Genomic DNA, 19,051 nt, shown 5'->3' with positions numbered 1-19,051 from the left:
TTCGCACCCTCACAAACACATGCGCACGTGCACCACCCACTGAAACGATGCATTGACACTCGTGTTATGCACCTCCTTTACCCGCATATCTTCTCTTCATTCAGCCCTCCCCCTTCCTTCTTTTTTTCATTTTCTTTTCTGAAACGGTCACATGGCACTGAGACTTTCCCTGTCGCTACTCTCGCTTCCTTTTGCCACTGACTTCCCACCACAAAGGGCAAAAAAGGAAAAGGTATGCCTTTGCGGTGGTTATTTTAACATTCGTTACTTTAGTGCTATTTATCCGATTAGATTTAAACCCGTCTGCCACCGAAGAAAAAATGAAGGACGAAATTGTTACACATTTATTCGTTCTTCAGTCCATCCACTCACTGATAATAATCACGCTTCCCCCACAGGTGAAAAACTGTTGATATCTTCATATATCGTATTTGTATCCCTCCAAATACGAACAAACACAAATATATATGTATGTATTTTTCACCCTCCCATATTTTCATTTGCTCTCTGCTTCCCTCCTCAGCCCTTTATGGTGTCCAATTTCACACAAGTGCCTCTCATAAAATTAAAAAAAGTTGAGACAAAAGAGGAGGTAAAAGCGCAAAGAAAAAACAAAAAAGGTAATATACATATATATATATACTTAAAATAGCGGTTCAGGCGATTATGCAAAGTTCCTCTCGAGCACATCCCGCAAAATCGCCGTATCAGTCGAGAGCCGCACGGACGCCGTTCCCACACGAGGGCGTTCCCCCACCATGATGGCAGAACTAAAGGACTCGAGGTCGTCACTCATTCCCCGACTCACCGCTCTGTGCAACCAGCGCTTCGACGAGGCAAATGTCATCTGAAACAGTGGGCTCGCGCTCGTTGATATGACACCAGTGAAATTGAAGTTCTCCCATCGCCCTCGGTGGGTAGACGTATCGGCGATGAGCGACAAGTGCCGCGGGTCGACATTGTAGCGGTTGAATAGTTTATTGAGCTCATCGTAAAGCGCAGCGTATCCAGACTCAATGCCGAAGTATGTTCCCATATCCCGAATATCAGTGGAGCAAGCTTGGTGAAGTTTTATCGATTTTATGCCAACGGTGAAAAGGGAAAGGAAAGACATCACATTCCGCATTGTCGAGCCAGGTCCTTGGAAAACAAGCTGGCCAGATCCTTTATCTTTCAGTCGAGTGAAAGTGAGGGACCCGAATTGAGGTAACCACGAGGGCATTCTCTGCGCCTCCAAAGCATTATCCACAACGTCCGGAATGACGGCAATGACGTCCGAGGGCGTGCGCAGCACAGCATTAACTATGAAAAAGTCTTCGTGTAGTTGCACAACCCCATCTCGGGCCGCTGCAGCAGTACTAAGGGGAGCAATAACAGCACCGAAATTTGACTTGGTGAAACTCATGTGAATCTCTGGGAAGTTGTCATATCCCACCACACCTTGCATCGACGTTCCTCCCCAATCCGTGCCGTCCCGATCCTGCATCTCATCTCCATCCTCCGCATCCCTCGCCGGAGAGCCACTTCGTCTGGCATATAAGTCGGGGTCAGCTGCCTCACTGTCAGAAGCATCGTCACCGCGGCCACTTTCAACAGAGCCCCTCCGTCGCTGCGGCCCGCCCGTATCGCTTCCTGCTATGCCCCTGGTATCGGTTCCATCCGAGTGTAGAGATGAGACCTCCGAGCCAGCCCGACCCCCACCTATACTGCTCCTCTCGCTCATGCCATCATCAGAATCGGTTCCCTCTTCAATGCGCATAATTTCGTCTCCGAAAGTACCCCCAAGAGGACCACCGCCATCGTCCGGGCCTGATCGCTTTCTCTTCCTGTCGGCGCGCCCACTTCCCCCTTTCATCCCTCCAGTGTTCCCTGAACCGTCACCGCTTTCCTTCTCGCGTGGAACGGCGCTCAGTGACCTCATGATGAGCCGCACAACATTCTTTAGTGCTTCAGTAAAAGATTGTCGATGTTCAGATGGTGACATACACATGCGCTTACGCAACTCCTCCAAACACGAGCGCGAAAACAGGAAAGACACCGTAATCACCATACCAGTGCGGCCTCGCGCAACGTGATAGTGGTAGCCCTTACCAAAGCCAGTGTTTAAGTTCCGCTGCATCGAGCTGGAAGCGCTTTGGCCACCAGCGCCATCTGTGACCTTCGCGAGACAGTCGGTCAGTTTTGCGGCGACACCTGCACGAAGCATTTTGGCGATTACTTTCTCGTCTTCCTCTGTAGCATTAGTAACGGGTACAACAACAGCCGCCTTATTAACGGAGGCGTAGATCAGTAACTCGCGGAGTCGAGGAATACCCTCCGTCACGTGGGAGACAGTTGAACCAGCAGTGTGGAATGTGTTGAGGGTCATCTGTGTTGACGGCTCACCAGCTGCTTGCGCTGCAAGGAGGCCAACGGGCTCACCGGGTTCGCACAATGCCCACAGACGCCTGCGGGCAGTAATGTCTGCAAGCGTTTTTTCGAAGGCACCAACCCACTTCTGGCGCCTTTGCTGTAACCTCTCTTTTAGCTGCTGTTTCGCATCCCAACGGGCTAGCGTCGACACCTTGCGGAAGAGCGGGAAATCTGCTTTTTTGCACAGATACTCAGACAAACTCTTGTCGAGTGAGGCCGGAAGAGGATACGTGGATAGTTGCTGCTCCATATGCGCATTTTGCACGGCCTCAGTCGTGGGCTTTCCATCTTCGTTTCGCATCTCCTCCAACCCTGCCGCCGCGCCATCCTCGGCACCGGCAACACTTTCTGAGGCATCTCCTCCGAATCGCTTGGAAACATCAACTACGTTATCCTTCATCATCTCCCACGCCGTAAGCGTAGAAGCCTTGCACGGGTCAAGTCCGTCACCCCCATACATAAATTGGATAACGCTGCCGTTGGAGTCACGCACCGTACGGTCCCAATGGACCACAAGGCTTTCGAGACCTTTGATGAGGCAGCGTTGCAAGTGACCAGAACGGGAGGTTTTCACAGCGGTATCAATAAGGCCGTCGCGACCAGCCATTGCATGAATGGTATACTCGGCTGGTCTGATCCCTGAGGCGAAGGAACCCATAGCAAACCCAAAGGACCGGGCACGCTTTTCATTAGTGAAGAAGGACGGAAGCGTCTTGGAAGAGTTCATACGCTTAACGCGCAGTCCATCGAACAGCTGCTGGCCCAACTGCAGTGACATTTGTGTGGCGTTCAGGTTGCTCCCTTTCGCACCTGAAATAGTCATCAGAAGAAGATGATTCTTTGGGAAGGGCACCAGCATGCGCTGCGGAACAAACTCCTGCTGAATCTTTGTTGCATAATCTGCAATCATCGGTGCAGCAGTGGCCTCTTCATCTGGAACATCCAACGCTATATCATCAAGCTTCCTAAGCAAGTCGCATCGGCGCTCTTCATCAACGAGGAACATATCGTCCATCGCAAGAGAAAGACCCTCCTTTCGTAGAGCCAGCAGGAGAACACGGCCAAAAGCAGCGAACAACTGTCCCGTCCTATGTGGCCCGTAAAGCTCATAGACATGGTGGGGGGCAGACATATTAGAGGCTCCAAGCTGCTTCTTACACATGAATCCGGTAATTAGCTCACTGTTCGCAAACATGACAGTAGAATCAACCACTGCCCCGGATTTCACACGCACTGCGTCGCAGCTACCCGCCGGTATTCTGTCAAATGCGCTGGGTTGGATTTGTGAAGTGCCTTTGAGTGTGATTCCGCCCTCTATCTCCCGTCCACAGTCGCTTGCGGCAGACAATCCACTAGAAAACCGAACCATCACAGATATCAGCTGTTTTCCAGTCCACATTGGCCGAGGCATGAGAATTGCTGGAATGGGAATAAGTTCAGCAAGAGTTATGCCAACGTTTTCCTGAATGTATGGACCGACGCCATTGTACACCAGTTGCACAAAGGTGGAGTGATCAAAGAACTTGTCGCGCAACGTTACCAAAACGCCTGCCGCCACATGATCCTGTATAAGACCACGGATCGGTCTGCCAGACGTCGGCACAAGGTAGTTGATGTTTGCGTCCATCAGCGTTTCAACCTCGGCCCGCGTCTCAATGCTTTGCGGAACGTGAACGTTCATTTCATCACCATCGAAGTCTGCGTTAAAGGAGTTACCATTCACGTAGTGAAAGCGAATAGTTTTGGACCCTGAAAGTACCTTCACGCGATACCCCATCATACTCGGTTTATGGAGTGTGGGTTGGCGATTGAATATAACGCGATCACCATTAAGAATGTGCCGATAAACGATTAACGTCACACCACTCTGGGCCATCGCAAAAAACCTTGCAGCATGCTGCCGCCGTGTCTGCTCGGGTACATTAAGGTCAACAGAACGGATCTCACCGTTGGCATGACGAAGCTCAATGTGTGTGGCGCCGGGGTATTTACGTGGCCCGTTCACAACGCAGTGTTTCAACAGATTCATGCGAGCTGGTGCGAAACAAGTAACTTGCTCAGGAAACGACAAAGCACGGGCTAGTGGTCTTGGTAAAAGCACTTCGTTCGGTTCAACGAATGGATCAGGCGAAATAACCGAACGGCAGGCCTGATTGACACGCTTTCCCATCATATTCATGCGGAAGAGACCCTCCTTCTTCGCAAAGCTATTTATGATTTCTGCATAAAACTCATCCACTTTTTGTTGAAGGTTGCGGAGGTTCGACTCATTCACAGCCCTCTGCGCATCGGTGATGAAACTACGCCCGTTTGTAGAATTAGCACTCAATGTGTGGAAGCACTCAATCTGCTCAACAAACCCCAATATATCGGAAAGAGCACGTGTTTGCTCGTCGGGTATTATCAAACCATTATCATTTACTCTCACGCCTGACGAAAGCCTCAGGGGTAATGGCGGTACGAGAATACGGTCCAAAAAGAACAGTTTGTACCTTTCACTCGCTGGGACAACCTTGTTGGTTTTGGTGAAAACCGACGGTTCACCAAGATTTGGGTACAGCAAACCAAGGATAGCTTGCTCTTTTGCGAATAGGTTTTTCATATGAAAAAGCATTTGACGACCATCAAAATATGTTCCAGTCCTCCCATGCAGCCGGTTGACAGCCTCCCACTCAGATACCTCTTGCTGGGTAAGGAATCCTTTGGCAATGTTTGTCACAAGATTCGATTTCCTGAATAAAAAGAAAATAATACCGCCGCGCTTCAAGAAGGTCGGAGAAATAGCAGTGCAGTGGCTACAAGGACCACTGAATGATCTTAGATGACTAATCGCCATGTTGCAAATGTCATTGCGAACGTCCACAGTTCCCTTCTGTGCCATAGTCACTCTTGCTTTCGCATCCTCCTCACTGCATCCACTAGCGCGCTGCCTTAAGATACGATCAACATACGACTGAAGGATGGATACATCGTTGACGATTTCCTCATTTGCCATGCGCCTGTGGTTCAGCATAGCATCGTGACCCTTCGCTGTTGGCACTGTGTCGAGAAGATGCAGCGCATCTCCTGGTAAACCATGGTCGGCCAGAACCAGTGCCTGGCGGAATCGTTCGACATCAAATGTTGGTGCTCGAAACTTGTGACAAAAGAAGCATTTCGCTCGGAACAAACGATCTGCATCCATCGCGAGGTGCGGATTCAAAACGACAAGGCGATCGGAGTCCGAATGCGCACTGCCTGGGCGGATACGCGGCATTCCAACAAATCCAAAGTGACCGTGACAACGTTCATTGCCGTACTTTCCTGTCAAGCTCGCTGCGCACGTTTGACATGTCTGTGGTGGAAACGGGTTAGCGTCGAAGTTACCCATTCGAGTGTCGTAGAATGTGGCGTGATTCTCACCATTTCTTACAACTGGACGCCAAGGTGCCGAACGATCCTCCTGGCCGGCACGCGTGCGAACCTCCACGAAAGCGATCCCCGACATATCCTCAGATGCAAGCAGAGACAGGGACACGGCGTCCTTGGCGCCCATCACACGGCGGGTCTTCAGGTCACCCAAGTAAGCATGGAATGGAAAGTCTGTAATGAGCGACATGGGAGTTGTGCGTGAAAGTGGGTTCCTAAGTAGAGGAGGATATGTACGTGAAATACGCCGCTACGGACGGAGTCGTGAAGAAAACAAAAAAAAACCGAAGAAAAATTAGTCACAGCCAATAGTTCTGTAACCGGTCTTCAGGGAGCACACTTCGTCAATTTCCAGTGCTTCAGCCTCCTCCCGGTGTCGTCAGCCTCGGCTCCACCACGCAGTGCCTTTCGGGACTATTCGCCTACCCGCTAATCGCAGTTAACGACTGCAACAGGTTCTAATCCTTCCTAAACACCGGCTACAAACGAGAATGAATAAATAAAGCGGATCGTTACTCTGGTACCTCTACAGTAGCAGCTCAAAAAAAAAATTTATATATATATACGAATGTCACCGCTATGGCTTCAAAGTACTCCCAAGTCGTAATCGCCACTCCTCTGTTATTCACCGGTCCCTTACTCAACGTTGTGTGTCCCACCCTCCCTCTTTCTTTCTTTTGCCCTTGTTGTTAAGGTTATTGATAAGTTACAATTTCTTCCCTCCGCTTTCTTCTTACAACACACAAAAATAGCTATGCAGGCTCAGCGTTGTCTCCCCACCCCCCCCCCCCGCCCTTCCTTACTCTTTCACTGAGTGGTCAGCACACCGCCTAATTTTTTTTTTTTACTGCTTCAGTCCAGCTCTAAACCAAATGCGGCCTCAATTATTGCCGTGACGGGAGGGGGGCGCCAACTCACAACACCTGTTGCCTTTTGCGAATATACGATTGCGCTTGCTTCAGCACTTGAAAGAAGAGAAAACAGCTAACACGCGAGGAAACGACAGAAATCAAACATTTTCCCCGAAGTAACCAACCAGTCAGTCGCTCAGTCAGTGCTGACGCGAGGTTGCGTCGTCAATGGTGTGTGGTTCAGACAGAGGCGGAAAAGGCCTTCACACGCAACAAAAAAAAACATAAAAAACGAAAAAGAAGAAAGAAAGGGCCGAACCTAACTAAACAACAAAAGCCGTCCGCCATTTGCGGGTATATGGGACAGTGTTTGGTGCAACAAAGTGAGAGAACGAAATTTTAAATGGAAATATGAAATGAACACAAAAGAAACAATGGAAAAAGTAAGCGACATCCGCAGTAACCATGGGATCCACCACAAAATACGCACATGCATCTTTTTCGCTTCTAATCCTTCCATTTCCTCTACTTCACCACCTTTTCTCCACATCTCTCCCGTTTCGCAGAAACACGTACAAAAACAATAGGATCAAGTACAACAACGTGCCACCATAACGCCCTGTAACCCGGTAACGACATTTTCAGCTGCAGCCGGCGGGGAGGTAGAAAAAAAAACAGATCCGCGCCTTCACCAGGATAACACACGGAAATATTGAATAAGATGAGATAAATGTAAAAAAAAAAAAAACGTCGTTCTTGTGCAAATAGAAAGCAAAAAAAGAAGCAATAGCACACCAAAGCAAAAAAACAAAACGATAACCGAGTACAAGAAAGTCGGAAAGGAAAGCGGAAAGCTGACACCGCCGAGTAAACGACGACCAGCACCCTCTACCAAAGTTTCTCCATACCGATGAGCACATATATGCGCGCACATGTTGCGTTTCACTGTGGCAGTCACCCTCTCCTTGACCGGGTTCCGTGCAGCCACAGCGAAGGGGGAAAAAAACATATAAAGCCTTTGAAAACAAAATAAGTTTATTCAGTTTTACACATGCACACCCCCTTCACCCGAAATGTCCCGCAGACCAGAACGCATCGTACGAAGTCGAAGTGATCCGACACGCAGTAAATTGTAGGAGTTCTTCCCTCCTGCCACGGAGGTGAGTCAGATACTGCTAATTGAACCTGCAATTATTAAACTACATGGTGTAGATACGTGAAAACACCTATTCAGTGGACATGAGTGGGATTATTCTGTGAGTCCCCAGCCCCAACCACTCGCGAACGTACGACTTATATATGTGTATATATAGTGTATATGTTGCATGCTTGGATACGTACTTGTTTGCTTATACCAGCACTCATTAGCTGATTGATTTATCCCCCCCCCCTTTATTTTCCAGAAACTGGTGTATTCATTCGATTTTCCTTCTACCAGCCCAATAGTGTACTTAGTTTATAGTTGCATGCCCCCCTTTTTTTACTTTCACTGTTTTCACGGACCGGAGGCTCCTATTGTGTCATGGTTACTCGAGAATAGCCCAGCCAGGGTACTTATAGCCGCCGAAAGCAGTCTCAAGTACCTGAGCCACAGCGAGGCTCAGTTCGTCATTGCCTTCCCGGGACGCGATTTGAACTCCCTTCGGCAGGTGGTAGTCCGCGGAAGCGGCAAGTTCTTTTGCCTCCTCTACTGTTGGAACCCTCATGTCACCACGAAGCTCCTTTTGCCAAATGGGAACACATGTCACCGGCATCCGAAGCACATTAAAGGCTGCGGTGTACTGAAAGTCGAAAGGTGAAAAGATGGGCCGGTGGTGACGCGGCGCGGCACGGGGAAACGTTGGGGAAATGATGACACCATCACCGTTCAGCAACTCCTCCAGAGACTTCTTGAATTCCCGCACGGTATCATTTGCCGTACCCATAGGCCCCCACTTTGGGAAATGTTGCAGAACTGCATCGACCACAGTGAGGCTCAAGGCTGGAAGTGTGTGCTGAGAACGTCCTATCACCCACAGAAATATTTCCTTCAATGGGCTGAAGCTGGTCATACCTTCTGCCATGAGATCTGTAAACACCACCTCTTCCTTGTCGTTACTCATAGCCCCCAACCACAAACGTAGACTCTTCGAAAATGGCCTAAACACTTTCAATATCTCCCCTCCGCCAGAACACTTCCATGTATGCAAGTTCACATATGTCACCAAGGCACCGAATTGCTCCTCCAAATACTGCCCCACTTCCCTCACAATCTCAAGTTGAGTCGTCGAAGTACGGGCCAAAACGGTGCCAAAGTCTTCCAGGATAAAGACCCGCAGTGACTTCCTCGCGTCAATGCAGGGGAGCCGCCGAAGTGGTGGGCGCGGTGGAAACTTCTTTTCATCCTCAAGAAACCCACCGCGGGCGGCCACCCGACAAAGCGGCTCAAGATCTTCGGCAAAGCGGCTAATGGGCCCTGTGGACATGTAGTGATTCGTAGACGCAACTGGAGCGGGATGTTGCCCCCGGTTAGATATGTAGTGTGGACTCGCCTTGTGGCCAAAGACACCATTGAAGAATGCTGGCATACGTATAGAGCCCCCGATATCACTTCCCAAACTGAAGGTTGAGAACACGGCACCGGCGGAGGCTCCCTCTCCGCCGCTGCTTCCACCCACAATGCACCTGGTGTCGTATGGATTGCATGATATACCATAGACGTAGTTAGAGCTCTCGTACCACATGCAGAGTTCACTCGTGTTTGTTACGCCAAGAATAACAGCGCCGGCGTCACGGAAGTTCTTCACTACTGGGCTATCCATGCGTGAGATGATGTGACGCCTCTGTGGCAGGCCGCTGGCGTTCGGACAACCGGTGACTGACATCGATTCTTTGATGGTACACGGGACTCCCAAAAGCCAACTTGGTTCCGCATTACCGCGGTTAGCACGCCATTTGGCCCAAACCTTGTCAGCTTGCACTGCGGCGGCAATGGCTTCGTCAAAACACTCAAAAACCATAGCGTTAATATAAGGGTTAACACGTTTAATATGCTCAATATATGTGCGCGTCACCTCTTCGCAACTCAACACACCCTCCCTGTAAGCCTTGCTGAGTTGCACAGCCGAGAGACGTTGGCAGGGCGCAATGGGCGTTGGTGGTACCTGGCGTGATGTCTTCGGGCCCGACATAAGACACGCCCTGAAGAGCTGGTTTGCCATGCAAGCATACAAAACGAGCAGTGCGGCAAGGGGAATTGTGCCAAGGAACCACCAAACTGCACAAGCAGCGGCAACTGCCGCGGAGCTGACACATATGATAGCCAGAGTAAGCATTTCCGCCACCCGTGTCACCGCAATTATCGCTACTGACGCTTCGTTTCTTGAACTTCCTTTTCGCCACGCGGAGAGAAATATAGTGGTAGTTGTGGTGCAGAATTTGTTTTCCCCCTTCACCCAACATTGTGCTGACACTCATACACATTACAAATCAAGGGGGCGAAAATGTTCACACTTCCTTCGCTCCTGTTGACGTCAGTCGCTGCAAACAGAAGCACACGGACACCGGGGCACTTCCTTCAGCGCATGAGCGGGTACGCAATAATGCTCCGGAAGAAAATGAGAATGAAGAGGGAAAAGCAGGGAGTGAAGGCTGTGGGACGCAGCTACATCGGAACAAACAGCATAAAGTCACCACCACCACCCTTTCCCTTCCCTTCTTTCACGGGTCACCCGCTTCCACATCGTTTTCGTTAAATTACTTCTTTTCAAAAACTGCAGCTACTCCATAACAGAGGCCTTGCGGTGGTGGAAGCCGAGTTGGACCGCAGGGGTACACAATTTTTCGCCCTTTCTTGACGATCCGCGCTTAATCAGCTGTACGGTTTGCCACCTGCCGCTCCACAAACGCACGAACACTCCCATCCACCCCAATCCCGTTCACAAAATGCCACCTGGCGTTAATGTCTTCTCACCCGCTCGCCATAACGAACGAAAAAAAAAAACGCACATACACGTACGGTCCATCCACACTTCAAATACCCGCCCATTTAGCTTGCTTTTTTTTCCGTTACTTTTTTTTTTTGCCTTTTGTGCCATCCGGTTCCCTTAGAGCACTGTTTTTCCTCTTCCTGCAACTTTTATGGACAACTGTTCCCATCCAATACCTCAAGCCCCGACCTGCGCGATGGGAGTATTTCCCGGGCGCCGCCGGTGCATCGCCGTCACGTGCTTGAAAGGTATTGCTATCAAACGAAGTTGCCGGTGGTTCAATTCCCCATCAGCGTAACGGCGCTCTTCCAAGGCGTCCTGCAAAAGCAAATCCCCGAGACCCAAGTAGGCAATGAGTGTTCCCACAATAACACGTTGATCTTCAAGCACGACACGAAGTTCCTGGCCAATAAACGGATGGGGCTTCTCCTCTGAAACTTTGGGGGCGGCCTCCTGAGCCTTCCTTTGAAGTCGGCCTCGCTGCTTCTGTCCTTGCTCCTGCGCCGGTGAACGATGCCTGTTGTTGCCGTTGGAGTTTTTGCTGCTCTTATCCATTTGCGCCTCCGTCATAACCCCCTTCTACTCTTGCGAGGTTTCGAGTCCTTTAGAGAGGTGATAATTTACATGCAGGCAAAAGGTCCATCTTAACAGCTGATGTGAGGCACAGAAGGGTGCGCCATGTTATCAAGAAGAGGGTCGTGACTCAAACAGTTGCGATAAAAAACGGGGGTCGCATTGAAGACAGATTGGAGAAGGGGGAGGAGGAACGAACATGAAATCACCAAGCCGTCACACTACAAAAGAAACAAGCGAGTGACAATGAGATTAAGGTCCCCAGCTTGTAAACCCTAACCAGAAATACGGGGATAGTCAACCTCAGTAGCCGCATCTGCTGCCGATATTACTCTTTACACTTCTGCCTTCCAAGCAGTCAAGGCTTAAAAAGGCACAAAGTGAAAGCGTTTGAAGGACCATCGCTACAACGTCATCAAATTGAAAAAGGAAAAAAAAAAAAGCAGAATCATGAGATCCGGTACGTGAAAGTGACCTATCCCCACGGCTGAAGGAGTGAAGGACAAATCAAAAAAGAGCCAAAGTAGTACAAACTTTTCTGTGATGCATATACTACACGTGCCCATGGGAACACATTTGGCATTCCTTCTACAGTTTGGATGACGGAGCCCTACACGAGGCGAGGTTGAAGAAGAGAGAACCCGTGCACAAATAAGCAGAAATGATGTTGTGTGAAAGGCGGGGCATGTGTCAAAGGACCTGCTCACAGCACGGACTACCGCAGCGAAGTTTAGGTACTTGAGTGAGTAAAATACTTTTCACCCCTAAAAAAAAAAACACCAACAAAGGTCCACTCCTTCCCCCCCCACGCCAAAAAATCACTAGTACCCTGATCCACATGCAGCTATTAAACCCACAGTTGCCGCTGAACTAATGGTCGTGTATACAGAATCTGCGGCAGCAGTGTTAACAACATCAACAAAAAAAAAGAGCAAAGGAAATGGTTACCAACGGTGGCTGTGCTTTCAGCCCCTCTTCGTCCCAGCTTTGCCACTCTGTCGCGACGCAGTCTCCTGAAGCCAACTGAAACCTTCGTGCACACCTGTTCCTTTCAGTGCATTCGAGGCAAATATAACAAACGGATGGTCCCCCATCAGAGTCGTAAGATCCAAAATTTCCACAAGTTCCGCGGCCGTTTTGGCACCGGCAGCATCCATTTTATTGGCAAAAAATAGAAACGGCACCCGACCGCCACCCGGTAGCTCACGTCTGATGTCCTCGTGCTTGAGCATGGCCTGAATCTCCGACTTCACTACGCAAAGCCGCAAGTGGTCGCTGCTATCTACAACAAATATGACCGCATCAATATTGTCGTAGTATGTCTCCCACAACCCGCGGAACTTCTTCGCACCACCCATGTCAAAGACGGTGAAGGCCACACGACCCTTTTCGAAAGTTTCAACATTGTATCCTACAGTGGCAGTGATATGCTTGCTAGATGACTGTGCTGGTTTCACTTGGTTAATAATTGTAGTTTTCCCACTGTTATCTAGCCCGCACATGACGACTTGCAGCTTCGTTTTGGATTGTCCCATCGCCGCGGTAGCTTCTTCTGCTTCCTCCTCTTTGATACTAATGATAATGATAATGATAATGATGTTGTTGTTGTTGTCGTTGTCTTTTTTTCCTCCTTCACCGGTGTGTGGTCGTACCTGTGCGGGCGCGCTTATTTAATTACGAAAAGGATTAAACATGGGAGTGAGGAAAGTAATTTTTCAGCAGATACGCTCATTTGCAGCTCTTTATGTCTACCCAACATTTTTGTATGTGTCAATACATACTCGAACCACTCCTGCATTACGAACGGCCGGAAACTCTCTTCCCCCTGCACCCAACCGGTACGCTCAGCCACAGTTTTAATAATTTTTAAACAGTTCTGGCAACACCAGCGCACGCAGCAACAGTAACCATGTCAATGGTGAAAGGAACCAAGTTAAGCAATACGTGTAACTCACACAAAAGTATCACATCGTTTTTTTTTTTAGTCCCTCATAAATGGGGGCAAAACAAAAAAGACAGAAAAGAAATGGAGATAAAAGAATGATGCAGGGGACGTACAAGAAAAACCGAAGTAACCAGAAGGGGTAATATGACTGTCGCCAGCTGCGAGGCCACACACTTCAACTGAGCAATGCTACTATTGAGCAGGAGTGTGAGAAAAGCAGCACAACGCGGAATCAGGAGAAAAAAGCTAAAAACGAAAGAAAACATAGGCATAACGCCGGGTAACATAATTAGTAAAAAACAAAAATCAAAAAAAGTGGAAAGGGGAAAAGGGGGAAAAAATGGTAATGAAAACAGAGCTTCGTGTTCACGTGTACGCAGCCGCACACATCAGAGAAAATACATTTGTTGCTTATATACGGTTAGCAGGGTACGTATGCACACCATTTTTCCTGGAAGCAGTTTCCAAAGGCAAAACGAGAGGAAGTAGCACACGCCACGGATGCGTCCATTAAAATACCTTAAAGCAGTAAATTCACATTCAACAGATTCGTCCTTCGTGTTGCTGTTAAACATGTTGTATATCGCCCCTCATACCGGCAACGTTACTTTCCTCATATTTTCCTCGCGGCGCAAAGCCACCGTCACACGCATCTGGCAGAAGTTATTCCAGTGATGGCACTGTGCCGTCGGCATGTTGACATATTTTTATTTACATTCAAGCAAAATACATGTGCGCTCATATATATATATATATGCAAAGAGCGAGTGGGAGAATAATAACAATAACAATAAGGCGGTCCATGCATCCCGTTCTCGCGACCAAACCAATACACATCCACACTTCGTTTCGAAAACAAAAAAAAAGAAAAGAAGAAACAAGGTTCAACTCAGCACATACCCCTTTTCCAACTGTACGGATAAGTACACGGATTTCTCTCCCCTTCTTTTCTTTTCCTCACCATCCAGTCCCATGAATTATATACACTTCCTTCCCCACCCCCGATCCCCGCTACCAATTACCGAGGAGGGGAGGAAACAAGACGAATCAATATGGCAGAAATAATAATGATAAGTAACAATAATAGTAAGAAACGGAAAAAGAAGATAAAAGGGGGAAGAATAAGGAGAGAAGGCAGCGAAAACTCACGGACCGAACAAACGAATGACGAATGAAAAGGATAGTGGTGAGGTCAAACCCAACAAATGTGTCACGGCCTGGACTTCCATATGGTACGGAACCAACGACCGGGGCACTCAATTCAGAAAAGGAAACGAAGGGGTAAAAACAGCAAGAAAAAAACAGGAATAGAATTTTAAAAACAAAAAAATTACGTGCACTGGAATGGGGGTACACGAGTACACACAAGAGCAACAATCGTAAGGGGAACATAGGCATATAAATGTGTGTGCACTCCTTTTCTCTTAGCTCACCGCTCTTCAGTGCCTTTATTCAACAGGTCTCGAGATTGTATCCACGCTCAGCGCGTTGTAATGAACAGGGGAGAGGTATGAAAGAAAAATATCAATGGGCGCATTGGGAGCCTCCGACAAAAAACACGACTCCAACTCCTCCTTCTCAGATGGACTAACACTTACCTTCGGTGAGGCACTTCCTTCACAAACGGCTGAACGCGGTGGCGGGCTGGAGTGCGGCACAGACGCGCTTCCCAGTGACAGACGCTTCACCATATCGCTATCAGATGACCGTGGAGAAACTAAAATAAAGCTTGCGGTACCTGGTAACTCGATGACGGGAGCGGGTTCAGGAGAAGAGAGACGGGGATTAACGGGACTCTCAGACGGAGAAGCGAAAGGAGGGAGCTGAAGAGACGCTGGCATCGCACTCGACTTGGAGCGCAACTTTTTGCTTCGCCTTGGCGAAAGATTTCGCACTAACGCCGACCTACACCTTGGCCTTCTCCGTGCCGTTATTGGTGACGAGGAAAAGGAAATTGGTCTCATTATTGGGTGCCTCTTTGGAAGACCAACTATTCTGCCGCCGCGAGTCTTCGACCTGCCTCGGCTCGTCCGTTTCCGTCGGGGCTTCTTCCTTGCACACACGAAGATCACGCTTGTATTTTTTGCATTAAAAGACACCTCGCGCGGCGACAATTCAATCCTGACAGTTTTCACAGGGCTCTTCGGCGCGTCAACAAAAGTTGGCTTCGGCTGCGGTGCCGCTGTTGGTGGAACCACTACATTCTGCTCAATAACAGCCTTGAAAGGTAACAGGGGTTCGGGTACCGGCAAAGTGGTATTCCGAATTGTACTTGCAGCCAGTTTGCGCTGTACCTCCCGCTGTAGCTCAACAACGTTAACCTCCTCGTGGATAGGTCGAAAGTTCCTATTTATCCCTGCCAAGCCAAGTTGATCCACAGGGCCCCGCGGTGTAGCCAGAGATTTTTTTCCACCGCCTCCATTCCAGCTACCACGTGCACTGAGAGAAGGTGAGACACAAACCGAAGCCACTGAAGTCGAGAAAGCCTCTTGTCGATCCTGCCGCATCGTTGCAACGTCAACTAAAAATGCCGGGGGAGTGGGTGCATCTGGGCTAGGGTTATAAGTAATATAATAGTTTTGCTCTTCCGACGAAAGGATGTGAATATTGATGAAAAGGCTATCACTTGCAGCGCGTAGTGTGAGCTCGTCACCCCATGTCCCATTCTTGAGCATATCGGCATAATAGTGATCGGCGTCCTCAGTAGTCCCGAGGAAGCAATCGAACGAATCCCGAACGCTCTTCATGTACGTCACCACGTGCACCCGAACAAGCTCATGGTACTCCTGAGAGCCAAATATTTGATGTGAGATTGCACGAAATTGGCAATTACCGTCATCCTTCATTTGGTGCTCAATCAGCCGCAGGTCTTCCACACGCTTTTTCAAGCGTTTTGAACCAAGAAGAATCAAGTCCTCGCGGCTCAATCGTGGTGTGGACTTCGGCTCTGTAGTTATCGCATTGACTGACCGGGCAGTTCCAGGAGTATTTAACTTATCAACAACATCTATTCCCTTCTTATGTGACTGTGGGCCGTCACCACCCACTCCACTGGGCAGGGAGCCTCTCCTGTTTGGTGTGCACTCATCAGCCGGCTCGTTCCTGCATCCCTTCTCTCCACCACACATTGCCAAAGACCGGTCGCGCGGTGAAGCACTTGTGTCGCAGCCAGACGAAAGCCCCTCTTCCGTATCAGTCGACGTATCCAGAGCGAATGAAAACTCCGGTTGATTGCATTTTTTGGTACCACTCGCACCCTCCTTTTCCTCATCGCCAAATGGGCAACTTGTCACCGCACACGCTTGCGGTGGCTCCTCATGGGCCTCTTCAGAGTAGTAACTGCCTCGAATTACCTTGACAGCTCGCTCCCGCAAGCGCCTAGCGGCGAAAGGTTTGAATGCTACTATGGGCGTCATTCGGTACTTGCCCTTCACAACACTGCAACCGCTACCAGGGACGAGGTCGATATTGTTGGCCTCAGAATCATCCACCTCCGTAAAAACCCTAATCCTCGGAAGAGTGGGTTCCTTCACCGTCGGTGCAGACTTTTTGTTCACCTGCGGCACTGTTGCAGGACCGTTGGTGTTCCCCACTATATGATCCGTCACTGGCGCAAAGGGACCACTCTGGCCACCTACATTTACGAAGTCGGGCTTCTGCTTGCTTCCATCTGAAACACAGGCACCCATGCGCTAAAAGTTTTAAAAAAACAAAACTTCCCTTTTTTACAATCCGTCTTAGCTCTCTATTAGTATCTTTCCCCAACCCTAAAATGATTTCTCACCACCTTTTTTCACCCTTGGATCACTTTCACTCACTCTCTATCCTCAGTTCTATACGTTGCTTTCGTTTTTCAGGAAGACTACTTCTCCTTCTCTTAACACCCAACTTACACCTCGCTGCCTCCACCACGCGCTTTATGATAATAGCGCCTCAGTGCTGCCCTGACGCAAGGAAGGTTGTTTGTTTGTTTCTTTGTTTGCTTTTGCTTTTCAAGTACCGATTGTGTTATTTACCACTGTTTTTAATACTTGTGGATGCAAATAGGTATGTTATCCCGCTGCTTTCCAAAAGTACTCTTCGCTTTTTCACCTTAGGTGCTCTTATGCGCACGTAATTCCCCTTTCTTCAATATTATTATCGGATATAGTCGTAATTATATTTAACCTCCGCTTTTGTTTTTCAACTCTTTGTACCTTCAGTACTGCTGAAATCTCCTTCTATCGTATTGTGTTGTACTGTGTATTAAACACAGCCCTTAAACTTCTGCCCTCACTCACTCCGACGAATGAGTTTGGTCGGGCCGGCTTTTCCTTAGCTTTCCTTCCCTCTCGCTTAATGGACGGGTTGTAGCAAGTAGCTTACGGACTTCAGTTCCTAGCAATGTTTCGTTTGTCGTTGATACAGGTAATTAAACTGACTCTTTATTTATATATTTATATATATATATATATAATGCTTTTTATTATCTCCTTTGCTGTTTGGCTGATAACCGGGAGCACGGTAATAGGCGCAGAACAAAAAAAAAAGATCAAAAAAATCTGTAGAGTTTTTGCTACAATTATCGAGAGAAAGGGGGAGAGTGAGAAAGATGCTTGTAAGCACGAGGAAGATAATTTTTTGTCGACACCAGTGATGAGAGGACAAGAGGGAAAAAAGTGGGTAATGTGCCGCGCTAGTGCAGAAGCAGACGGGACAAAAGGGACCCGCGGACTCCATAACTCCCACCACCCACCATTATTACTATTATTCGAAAGTAATATTACTTTTATTTGATACCACAAACCCCTCCACAGCGGCGGGCACCGGTGATAATTCAGACTCCGCGACCCTCACCGTTTCGCTTTGCATTGCACGCGTTCCTGTGTGTAAGTTTGACACTTTTGGTTACGACAAACGTTACCAGCACTCTTTTATTTACACGCTAAGCGCAATTTTGCTCCCTTCGCGCAAAATCACCGCTCGCTCCCACCCCATGAGGCAGTGGCTGCACAAAAGGGGGAGCAGTTAATCGATGGAAAACACAAGAAGGTAGAGGAAATACAAATACGCTAACACGCCTCGTTATCCTCGCGCAGCCACTCTTCCTCAAAACCATGTATGATGACACTGCAAGCGGCCGCAGCCGACATGCCTCGGTCGCCAAGACGTATACTCTTCACCTGGGCGCGCGGGGCGTACGGCGCGTCCACGTCACCTTTCGACATACCACCAATAATAAATGCAAATGGCCTGAACTGCTTTGCATCAGCCAGGTCACGGTGCTTCTGGGCAAAGTGCGGCTCCTTTGCATCGCTTCCTGCAGAGGAGGAGCACGCCGTCGCCGTCCCAACGTTTTCGCTTGTCGATCCATCAGCATGCCTATTAGTCCCACATGTTGCACAGTACGCAAAGATATCAGGCACGGCATCACCGTCCTTTTCAACACGTATGAGTGTGCAGTTCGCCGGAATGTGGTCCGTCACGGGGTTCTTCACCACGCGCAGAAGCGATACTGAGCCGTTCGCTGCACGAACTTTCATGCGGTACAGGCACGATACCATCATCTTCTCAAACAAACGCATGTGCCGTGGAACGCGAAGACGCGGGTCGACTGCTATGACAACACCCTTCTTCGTACGGAGGAACACCTGTAGCATGCCAGCTCGATTGAGTGGGGAATCCATCAAGTGAAGCAACGCTTGGTGTACAACGTCGGGCCGCCATTCCGCGGGATCCTGCTTGTAACGTGCGTGGTGGGCGCGGTGTCGCTCAGCCAACAGTTCGAAGCCGTACTTACCACGCACAACGGCAAGAGGACAGTGCTCAAGGATTATAATGACACGGCGCCACCGGCTTTTTTCCTCCGCCGAACGGGGAAGCCGGGCAGCTTTCTGTCGGTAATCCATTAACAC

At 49.0% G+C, this 19,051-nt stretch overlaps 6 protein-coding genes across 6 annotated transcripts, besides 4 other annotated features; all 6 read right to left on the bottom strand.

Moving 5' to 3' along the window:
* Positions 1–19,051: part of a sequence feature (sequence corresponds to BAC RPCI93-5H5) that runs on past both edges of the window.
* Tb927.8.5090 (DNA-directed RNA polymerase I largest subunit) lies at positions 665–6,010 on the bottom strand (the record flags this gene model as incomplete). Its single annotated transcript, XM_842246.1, has 1 exon — positions 665–6,010. The coding sequence occupies one exon, from the start codon at positions 6,008–6,010 to the stop codon at positions 665–667; it is 5,346 nt and encodes a 1,781-aa protein (XP_847339.1).
* Positions 6,362–6,385: a sequence feature (AT_rich).
* On the bottom strand, positions 8,198–9,985 carry Tb927.8.5080 (hypothetical protein, conserved; the record flags this gene model as incomplete). Its single annotated transcript, XM_842245.1, has 1 exon — positions 8,198–9,985. One exon carries the CDS (start codon positions 9,983–9,985, stop codon positions 8,198–8,200), a length of 1,788 nt encoding a protein of 595 aa, XP_847338.1.
* On the bottom strand, positions 10,817–11,194 carry Tb927.8.5070 (hypothetical protein, conserved; the record flags this gene model as incomplete). The annotated part of the gene is made up of 1 exon (XM_842244.1): positions 10,817–11,194. One exon carries the CDS (start codon positions 11,192–11,194, stop codon positions 10,817–10,819), a length of 378 nt encoding a protein of 125 aa, XP_847337.1.
* On the bottom strand, positions 12,178–12,747 carry Tb927.8.5060 (ADP-ribosylation factor, putative; the record flags this gene model as incomplete). Its single annotated transcript, XM_842243.1, has 1 exon — positions 12,178–12,747. One exon carries the CDS (start codon positions 12,745–12,747, stop codon positions 12,178–12,180), a length of 570 nt encoding a protein of 189 aa, XP_847336.1.
* Positions 14,606–16,846, bottom strand: Tb927.8.5050 (hypothetical protein, conserved; the record flags this gene model as incomplete). The annotated part of the gene is made up of 1 exon (XM_842242.1): positions 14,606–16,846. One exon carries the CDS (start codon positions 16,844–16,846, stop codon positions 14,606–14,608), a length of 2,241 nt encoding a protein of 746 aa, XP_847335.1.
* Positions 17,117–17,142: a microsatellite.
* Positions 17,583–17,612: a microsatellite.
* On the bottom strand, positions 18,209–19,045 carry Tb927.8.5040 (hypothetical protein, conserved; the record flags this gene model as incomplete). The annotated part of the gene is made up of 1 exon (XM_842241.1): positions 18,209–19,045. One exon carries the CDS (start codon positions 19,043–19,045, stop codon positions 18,209–18,211), a length of 837 nt encoding a protein of 278 aa, XP_847334.1.

This window comes from Trypanosoma brucei, chromosome 8 (assembly GCF_000002445.2).
Source record: "Trypanosoma brucei brucei TREU927 chromosome 8, complete sequence".
In the NCBI taxonomy this organism is placed as follows: domain Eukaryota; phylum Euglenozoa; class Kinetoplastea; order Trypanosomatida; family Trypanosomatidae; genus Trypanosoma; species Trypanosoma brucei.
Note: the sequence above shows the minus strand (reverse complement) of the source record. Positions and strands in the feature narration are given on the sequence as shown.